General features: G+C 38.0%; 1 protein-coding gene across 2 annotated transcripts; it reads right to left on the reverse strand.

The window, feature by feature from the left end:
• Positions 1 to 2,891: 2,891 nt before the first annotated feature.
• Positions 2,892 to 9,389, reverse strand: aqz (aaquetzalli). Of its 2 annotated transcripts, none has more exons than XM_065235922.1 (2): positions 9,280 to 9,389; positions 2,892 to 8,540 (listed from the first exon to the last, which is right to left on the reverse strand). In XM_065235922.1, exon 2 carries the CDS (start codon positions 7,685 to 7,687, stop codon positions 6,920 to 6,922), a length of 768 nt encoding a protein of 255 aa, XP_065091994.1. In that variant the 5' UTR covers positions 7,688 to 8,540; positions 9,280 to 9,389; the 3' UTR covers positions 2,892 to 6,919. The 2 variants fall into 2 exon arrangements, with proteins under 2 accessions (XP_065091994.1, XP_065091992.1); XM_065235920.1 differs by having other exon boundaries at positions 8,898 to 9,389.
• Between the last annotated feature and the right edge of the window lie 981 nt (positions 9,390 to 10,370).

Consider the following 10,370-nt stretch of genomic DNA (forward strand, 5'->3'; position numbering starts at 1 on the left):
GGGGACCAACGGCTTTACTTCCCATCCGAAGGAAGGCGTGATCAGAGATGTTATGCCTCAGAACATCCCGGCGGCGCCGACTGGGATTGAACCCAGGCCTGCTGGGGTGAGAGGTAATCACGCTTACCACTACACCACCGGCGTCGTTCGAAAAGCTGGGTTACAACCAATCGTGCTCAAATTTTGCACAGTTGCTTGGGACTCCAAAAAAAAAAAAACATTGTTCTGAAATAATGATCATGATGAACCACCCATTACTTTTAGCCCTATTCAAATATTAGAATCTTGTAGAAATTGTAGTGGAGCTTTTCTTGTTTTGAAGCTTTAAAACTAATGAATTGAAATGTCAAAAAATTTCCGAACTGGTTAGCTGTTAAAAGATTGGAAAACAAAATAATATTCCATTGATTTGAAGGATTTTGACGTACATACTATTTCACTAACACTATCACAAAAAGCGTAGTTGATAACAAAACTGTTGATACAACGAAATCGTTCGTTTGATCCACGAATACATTTGTTTCTTTCTGCGACGCAATAGATTCGTATCACACTCACCTCTAGTTTTATTTCGTATTGGGAACGAGTGATTCATAATATAAATATGAAGAGTTGGGAGGCAATGCAATAGTTATGTCAACATGAAGCTTTAGTGCGATAATTTATTAGCTAGAAATAGTGTTGAAGAGGATAAATTGATAATGACGTTAGAGCACGGCAGTGTGAAAATTGAACAGAAGTTGAAATTGAGCGAAGGGCCATTAATGCTACAATACTAATCAAGTGCGCACTCCAGACAGCATATAAGCAAGCCAAACATGCACTCTTTTGCCTGTGGATTTGAGGAAATACTTCAAAACCCCTCACTTATCAAGTGAGCTAGGCAAAGGAGTGCACATTGAAAGTTCTGAATTGGGTTGTTAGTGGAATACTCACCAAGTAATCAACAAGCCCGCTAATTCGCCTTTTTGCAATATAAGGCTGATACACGGCTAACATAGGGCATGCCAAGCTTTATATTAGACGCATATTAGCTTTATATTGAAAAAAGGCGAATTAGCGGGCTTGTTGGTTACTTGGGTCACAAAAGCAAAAAAGGTGATTATTTTCCTATTAAATTCCACTTAGTATTTTGTATCCCACAACTGGGAAAGACCTTGAAGAAGACTGCACATTGTACTCGAAATACGTATCTGTCACGGATACAAAGTACTAAGTCGAATTAAATGGAAAATAATCCCCTTTTTTGCGCACGCACATAGGTTTTTTTTACCGAGATTGGCACCACCGACTAGCTCGGCATTTTATTTTACTGGATCTCAGCTAATAAACAGAAATTTTGCCGAGATCTCAGTACAAATACATGCCGAGCTGCTCGGCGATGCCAATCTCGGCAAAAGATCTAGGTGTGTATGTAACTGTGTACTTTTTCGAAAAGAATATGGATGTGATATTTTTACACTAGACCACTTTATTCATTCATAAGCTCCACGATCCTGGTTGGTGAGTCCTCCAATATGTCATCGTGCTTTGTTCAGCCCTCTCTTTCTTTCAGTGGGTTGCAGAAGTTCTAATATCAACTCTTTTCAATATGTTTAGGTGGTCTCCACGCGTCGAGGGGAACGGAATAGGGGCAGGGGTATTAGGAAGGGGGAGTCACGTGGAGGCCGTGGAGGATTTATGGGAAAGGGAAAAGTGGACTTGGGAAGGGGTGTTTTATTGCTTTTAATTGGAAAGGATTCGTGCCAAGGCACATTTGTGGGATTGAGGTGGTTGTTTGGGGGTTTGTTGTATATTTTTTCTTTGTTTGTTTTTTTGCAGAGTAGAGTTGCTTTTTTTCTACTCTGATCTTTTCGTTGAATGGAATAGTTTTTTTTTCCATTCGTGGCATGATTTTTTTTTCTTTACAAAAAAATAAGGGATCACAATATTTGTTTTGTTACAACTTGATAAAACAAATTAACTGCACCTGACTATTTTAGACCAATTGAAAAATTTACCAGCAATTGAAAATTAGATTCTGAAGGAATTACAAACTTGTTAGGTATTGTTTTCTTACAAGCGTTACAATTTTTTCGATGAGTTTGAAATCGTATTCCAAATGGGACATTTTATAGGAAGCTTTGAGATATATCAGGACTACAGTAATTTATGATTGTTGATACAGTACATGGCGATTTTGTGTCTTCTTGTAAGGAATTGGTTCAATTTTACTTATTTGTTCGTTTACAAAAGTCTAGTACAGAATAATCGTTGAAGTGGTTGGTTAATTTAAAAATTCACCAAGCACAAGTTTAATCGTTACTGCTTTTTACCAGTACTAGCGATTCTTCTTCCTTTTTTTTGTGAATCCATCCAACAATTAAAAAAATTCCTCCTCATTACATGTATGCCTCTCGAAAAAAGCAGTAACATTAAATGAATAGGGATCACAGAACAATTACGAACATTTCTACCTTTTTGTCTCGTTTCTATAGTTTATAATCTAATATTTATTACGCTTATGATTCTAAAAGATTTCCTCCTTCGTTTATCATTACAATCTCATTTTTCATGCGTGTTTGCCTTTCCATTTGCCTATTAGTCTTTACCCATTAAAGCAAAGCAACACTCACGCGCAGCACACTTTTTCCACTAAATTCTGCCTTGGTTAAATTCTCCACCTTTGTAGGGGACCATTCTACGCTTCTGTAATATACAGAAAAAAATAATTGAAATGCGATATCTCGTATGTGCGTGTGAGTTTACATGACTTCCACATTCTAGTTGAAAAACGAACAGCACAAACTGTAGGTGCCATCACTCACGGCTTGTATCCTGCTGCTGCTTTTGCTTTGTCTGCCTTATTCTTCTTCTTCTTCTTCTTCTTCTTCGCTCCTTTTCATTTTACATTGTTTTTCATGTTATCGTACAGCTTACTTTTAGTGTGTAATTCATTTCAAAATAATGAGAAAAAATATTTTAGCAGTATCGGCTGTATGTTTTCATATATCGCAGATTAATGTTTTTCCATTTTCGTTTCTTCTTTGCTTCTTGTGTTCCGTGTGTGGAAATAGCATACTTCCAGAACAATGTGTGAGTGTTTCTGAATTTCTGCATGTTGCTGGGTCATATCCGAGAGTTCATTGTGTGATCAATATTTTTTTTTTTGTGTGATTCTAAAATATTTTACGTAGAATTTGAAATATTGAGCAATAAACTAATTTATTCAGGCAAGTTGAAGTGTTTTTTGTTATTTTTTTTATTTTTTATAGCTTTTTATGTTAATTATAGGAATACAAATTAAAATGTAATGTGTGAGCCAGGTTTTGGAAGTACTTTAAAACAGGAATGAGAACAAAGTTTTATCACTGGTGCCGAGTGCAGCTAGGCCTAGCTTTGAATTTGCGATATCCTCGCAACTGTCGAGTACTCAGAATTGAGGTAAAATTTAAGATGGATGTTCTCATTGACCAGGTAGAATACAACCTTCTGTTTTAGTTTTCTTATCCGGAAGGTCGACAAAAGGTTCATGGAAGATTTTCGAAGGAGGACAAGCAATGAGCATCGTCCTACTTTCCAACTGTTGTCAGTTGTTTTGAAGGGTAGAAAATCATAATGCAAAGTAAGTTATAGTACCAATAAACCAGAGTTGTCTTTTGTTTTCATTTTGCCTAAATCAGGAATATTTGGGAGAAAATATAGAAAGTAACTAAAAGCGTATTTTTTGCACCAAACTTGCCTGAATAAATAAGCCCATTTAGTAATGGTTTATACCTGTAAACTGAAGGTTGCGATACTTCGTACCGCATAATTTACTTATTGTTCTTTTTGTTTTAACGAATAAACACTCAACATTAGATGTTTGCCGGAAATAAAACGATAAGTTTTCCTCTTTTTCAAACCATTTACTGGATCGAAAATGTACCTAAATTTGGTATGTCGGCTTCTCTGCATTTGTCGCATGAATAGGGGGGAAATAGCATTGCTGCAAGTGTGTGAGAATTACTATCCTGTAGTTTACGTGTTCAAAGTCTGGTAATATCTGTGATTATGTTTGAATTTCTTTACGCTGCTTAGTTGCTATACAATATTTACTTCTTTTGCTCAATTATTTTGCTATGGTAGATTAATTTTGACGCTTTTGTGACCCAAACTTTAAGCTAATTAAGCAAAAATAAAAGTACTCCAAATAAATTCTCTACGGCTTCACTCGAGTGCACGTGTTTATTGATTGTTTGTCAGCAGCGTTCAACAATAGGCAGCTGTATATATCGGTCAATGGCTTTTACACTTGCATTCGCAGTGCAGGCCCGGCTACACATACGGTTGCATATTGTCATGCTGTTCACGATTTCAATACTACACGCATCATAGGTGAAATTTAATATAAGAAAAAAAAAATAATAATTAGGAGAGATATGAGATCAAACGAATTTTTGCAGCTGTGTAGTAAAAATCTGATTGAAAATACTAATTTATAGATAAACGTAAAATCTAGATTGCAAATATTAACTTTTTGTTATGTTGTCACAAAAATAGCTCTCGCTGTGATAGAAATACGTGTGTACTTATTTTGATCGGATTGGAAACGAAAGATCAATCAACTGAACAATGTGCTTTGTTTTTGATAACAGTGAGAGTATCAAGTTTATACAATTTCATTCCGAATCGGCGTTATTGCACTGGGGCTAAAGACTATTCTGTTTTAGATTTGCTGCAATTTGGAATCAATTCCTGACAATTTCGAAATGTTGCGATCAAGAATGAATTTGTATGCACCAAAAATTGCTGTCAGTAAAAGTAAAATAAGAAAATAAAATTCCTTCCATCACCAATTTGGTGGCCACCAGTCGACTGGTGTTCCTTATCATTGATAGCTGATGACCTCCAGCTAAGTAGTGATGTCCTGTTTTTAAAAATTCAAGGGCGGAGTTGTCTTGTCATTCACAAATCTTAATTATCTGCGCTTGATGTAGGGTTTTTCGTCTACTCTCCGTTTGTAAAAGTTACTAGAAGGCACACTCTCTTCTACCATATTACGGGTTTTTAAACTGTGCTATTTACAAGAGATTAACTCCTCCAAAATGGTCAACTAAGGTAGGAATTGTTAAATGCACGTAAACAGTGTGAAAATAAGGATTCAACCGAAGAAAATCATCTTTTGTTGGCAAAGTTTTTAAACTCCGCCCCCTGAGAGATGGCCCGATGTCGCATTGATGTGTGTTGCCGGCAAACTATCTCTCCTGCAAATCGGAGTCCAGCTTCGGCCGAGTAAACGTGAAAGCTTGTCCACGTGTATGTCAACATCGTCGACGAACTTTCGACTAACCCTCATCGTAAGCTTCCAATGTTTTGAAGTTGTTTGTTATCAGTAGTGATAAGTCTTTCGATTCTCGTTTTGTTTATATATTGTCACACACACTTGTTCATTCTCTCCAATTCTCGATTTCGCTAATCATCGTTTCTTGCAACTCTTGTCGATTACCCTCTTTGCCTAACTGTCTCATATTGGTGTGTTGTTTCTCTAACACGTATTTTTTGTTTTCTTGTTTGTTTCATCCGTCAATGTTTGATTTGCTTTGCTGGTTATTATTGTAAAACATACATTTAATAGTTCGATTTTGTACTGTATTTGTTATTTTTCTCCGTGTATCCTTTTCTCCGTTGCTTCAAAGTAAACTGCGCAGTTTACGAATTCACGCATGGTTGCCCTATCGATGAAAACTCAATCACAATGTGCAATTAGAGAGAGTGGTTGTAAGTTTTTCGCATTTTGTGTGTGTTCTATGTCAATGTGTTGTGCACGATTCCATGCCAAATGCGGAATGAAGTGTGAAATATGCGATGATTTGACAAATTCAACATTCGGTTTCTGGAACCGAATAGTGAATTTCTAACATCATCACACCAAGTTTTAAAATATAATCCAAATTGAATGTTTTCAGCAAACCAATAGGCTACGTATCGTGTTCCTCTCAAATTGCACATGAGCTGGAGTTTTGTTTTGAAAAATAAATCTTCGATAGCTTCGACAGCGCGTTTTTGGTCTTTGAGATATCGTACATTCTAACTGTTTGTATTTTAATTAGTCATCGCCTCTTTAAGAAACGAACCTCAATCCATTTTCCTTATACTCAGTGAGGCTTCGTACACATATATATTAAATTGAAAACAATGAAAATGACTATATGAATAATGCAAAAGTAACAATTTTCCTGCAACATTTTGTGGCATTGCGACGGTCGACTCAGGGCTAGGACCGCTGCTCACTATCCTGATCTTCTTACTACAATACGAGAAAGTGTGATGAAATGAAACTCAAATTTGGATTTTTTTTTTGATTGACGAATCGAGTGCTTGATTGTATGAAAGTCTTGAAAAATACTTATTTTTGCTTGGAATGGAATGAATATGTTTGTCCACTACGGATCCCTTCAGTGCAATCGTAGCAATGCCGGAAAATGAGGCTTACAAAAAATAATAAATTTAGGATACTAATTTGCAATGGCCGATGAATTGACCAGAAAATGTCACGCTTCAAATTAAAAATAAAACATTTAAAAAAGGTTATACATAAACTAGATTTGATAATCAGAGTTTAGTTCATAAGTTTTCACTCACTGTAGTCGTCCCATTCAGGTTCGTGACTGCTTGCGATCGTTGGTCTGTATGAAGTTTGTTTTTTTTTTGCGATTGGTATACAAGTTTGATTTTCTTCTAATAGGTGGTATGATTTGAAAGAGCAAAAATATATGCTGACTCTGATGGAGACTGATTGATTGATTGAGAAAGATCTATCCTTCATATACAACGCAATAGTCATTGTAGCTTTTTATGTGGTGAATTTTGGTACGACGACGCATATTTGATGGGATCGGATGATGTGATCTTGGCAGCACAAAACGCAATGGTTCGGCAGATTGAATGCACGTTCCGTTTAAGCTTGCACATTGAGTACCATTTTGAGGTTGTGCGTGAAATCAACCCTACGATTGGCTTTGGCCGCAGCCGCAGCACAGGACATTGCTGGTTTCACAGCAGATTTTACCTTGAGCCTAGACGATGACATTGCATTTGAGGAAACTGCCGACGGAGCCTTACTGTTGTAGGCATTTCTAGCATTGACGACGGATGCTGAGGTTGGCTTGTTGATGGATGATTTCGAAGTGTTTAAAGCTGATGATATCGTGATATTGGATGAAGTAGACGACGAAGACGTCCAGTGAACTGGTGGTTTTGGTAAAGCGGTGGGTGCTGGTGCGTCGTAGCACTTGCTACCAGCAAAATGGGAAAAATTTGGTGGCGAACCAGAAAGCGTACCGGGATACGATCCGGTCGAATTGTTGAAATTTGTGCCACCAACACCACCACCACCACCACCACCTGGACTTGATCGTTGACCATTAAAGCTATGATGCCGTCCACTTGGCGAGCTGGAGCTGTAGTAGCTTCCACCTTTACTGCTAACTGGCGACGTGGACTGTTGCACTATCGGTATAGCATTCGATGTTGAAATACTCCTGAAGTAGGTCGAGCTCGGTGACTTTTGTCCCCGACCTCCATTGCCTCCGGTACTGTTAGCAGAATTGTTTCGCTTACCACCGCTACCACCACCACCACCACTCAGCTGCTGTGGACTGTGATTGTTGAAGTACCGTTCAGCATAACTGCCGTTTCTGCCATTCCGGTTGTGCGAGTTCGTCATCTTGGACTTTCACTTTTCTCCCGTTTTTCCTCAGCTCTGAACACTCACTCTGACGTATCAGTCAAATGTTTACGGGTACGAATCCTTGTTTAAAACTATTATCACACTTTATCATTAATTTGTTAAATATAAACTATATTTACTTTGTATTCTTCAATTATACTGCTTCAGTTGATGATAACTGTTTCCTTTTAGTGCAATTTTTCTCGTTTTGATATTGTTTTATTATAAAAATATCTCGATACTAAAAGAAAATGCAGGATACACAACATAACCGAGTGCAGATACACGAATTTATACGTGGTTTTCGTTCCACTTGGCTTCACTGATTAACACTTCAACTTCGTTGTTCGCCTTGAAGTGTTTCACGTATTTATTTTTCTTTCGCTCCAAGCAAACACCAGTAGATCTCTCGTCACAGTGTCTCTTCTGGTACCTTTCACTTTCAACTTCAGGGATGGATATTCAACTTTTCACAAATACTTTCCACAGAGGCTTCCTTTGCACTGGTGCAGGAAACCCTATCACAGAAATTGTATGGAATCGGTAAATACCTCCCTTGAGCACTGCAGCTATCCAAGAACACAATCGTCTTCCCTGTTATATTGACGCTAAAGGTCTGTTTCTTTGTTCTCGCCAACACACTGCTCACATCTATATATGTACATGTGTGCAAATCCGCGCGGGATCGTGACTTGTGTGCGTCAACAGTATAGGTTACACTAAGCGTTCTTCTCCGCAGGTTTGTCCACTGTTTCCACAGCACAAATTTACGTGATGCAAAATCTGTAGGAAACACTTTCAAAACTCGTAGCAAGTGCGTGTGTATTTGTGAGGGGGCCGTTGTCGCGCTCTAGAAAGACGAAAGGAATAAAAAAACAACGTTAAACTCGTTTTGTATATTGAGGTTTGATTGAAGGCTACAGTGAAAAAAAAAAAAACGTTCGAATCTACGTTGGTGTGCGTGAGCTGCTGGCATGTTTTGCTCGGAGGGGATAGTCTACCGTCCATGTTAAACCATCTACGTTGTTTCACGAACCCCCTGGTGTGTTCGAATTTAGCAGCGATATGGTGACGTAAAAGAAACAAGATGGCGTCCACGCTGCTGAACGATTTTCTACAAACAAGTAGCCTCCGTTTTCAAATTTTAGAATAGCTTTCAAAGCTATTGCTCAATTCAAGGGAAAACGCAAAAAAAATTTGGAATTACCTTTCAAAAAATGCGAGCAAAGAAACATGCACTGAAACGACAAGATCAGAATGGCGTTTTCCTTTTGCGCTTCGGGCTATCACACTCGCTCTGACTGGATTTTCCAATTTTGTTTTAATTTGAACATCAAATTACGTAGATATTACTATTTTATCTCCTCTTCGTCAATCACATTCAATTTTAACACAATCAGAACTTCTAGAATTACTGTTTTTCGCCTCTAATGTTGAGATGTTAAAAACTACACTTATGGAGTTAAGACTTTTTCTTAGACGTGACTCCTCGAGATGCATTTAAAAAATCGTTTACCAGACCAACAACAAGCAAACTTTCTAAAATATTTCCAAATTCACGGTTTTCACTAGATCTCCTAGACACTCACTGACTCTTTTCCAATCTTTTCCTACTGAACTGGACGAGGGAGGCCTCACGATCTCTCCACTCTCGCTCTCGTTACTGTGATCTGTTCACATTGACTCTCTTCTTGCAACTGGCAAGGTTGTGAACGGACGAGCTCAATCGACCCGTTCTGCTGGTGGGGATCTGTTTTTCGTCTACCTACTGCTTGGGATTGCCCGATTCGAGTTGGTGAGTAAATTTCAACACCAGATGGTGCATAAGTGGTATAAATGATAACGTTTGATTTGGATTTCCAGTCACTCCTGTTAGCTTTTTAGATTTACTTAATTAGCAATTAACAATCCACGAAAATGTATGAATCAAATTAACCTACTAAACGCCAATTATCGACCGTTAATGCTATGCTACAACTGTACAATTCAATATCTTCAATGGGATATACTCACCAACATCTTGTTACGGCAGGCGTTAGCAGGCGTTAGACGATGGGCGTATGAACGGGCGAAAAAGCTCGCTCGCGCCCCACCAAACCCGTACATGGAGCAGCGAGAGCTTTGCAATTTATTGATGAAAATGAAAATTACATCTGTCATTCATTCAGTTCGCAGAAAACACAAAGAGAGGTAATGGTCGTTCGCTTTCGTCGACATTTTTTCAAAAAATGGCTATTTATTCTATTCCAAACTGGGCAATCCTTGTCGCAAAGTGTAACTAAAGTGTTCTGCTTTCGTTTGAAGTTGCTTAAAGCCGTGGAAAAGTTCTGTTAAGGTGTGAAAATTGCATTCGAAAAATTCCGATTCAAGCTGTGGAAAATAGTGATCCGCACCTACAAGTTTTGTCAGTGGATCAATATATTGTGTTTCCCCTATGTACATAAGCTGCTGGCGAGCTCTGTGTTGCAGCCTTACATGCCTCTATACATAAAAGCTGTCTTAATAGCTGTTCTGCTGTATGGTTATGTAGCGTGTAATCACATCGATGACGACAACATTATGTTTGTGTGAGCGTATGGAAAATTAAGCACGGTACAAATTAAGTCACATTGTTTTTATAAAACCCAAATACCCATCACGAGAAAAAGAAGACAAAAACATATTCACTTCCTTGCTCTAG

The sequence above is a fragment of the Ochlerotatus camptorhynchus genome, unplaced genomic scaffold, assembly GCF_037179485.1.
Source record: "Ochlerotatus camptorhynchus isolate MF236.1 unplaced genomic scaffold, CSIRO-AGI_Acam_v1.1 ptg000510l, whole genome shotgun sequence".
In the NCBI taxonomy this organism is placed as follows: domain Eukaryota; kingdom Metazoa; phylum Arthropoda; class Insecta; order Diptera; family Culicidae; genus Ochlerotatus; species Ochlerotatus camptorhynchus.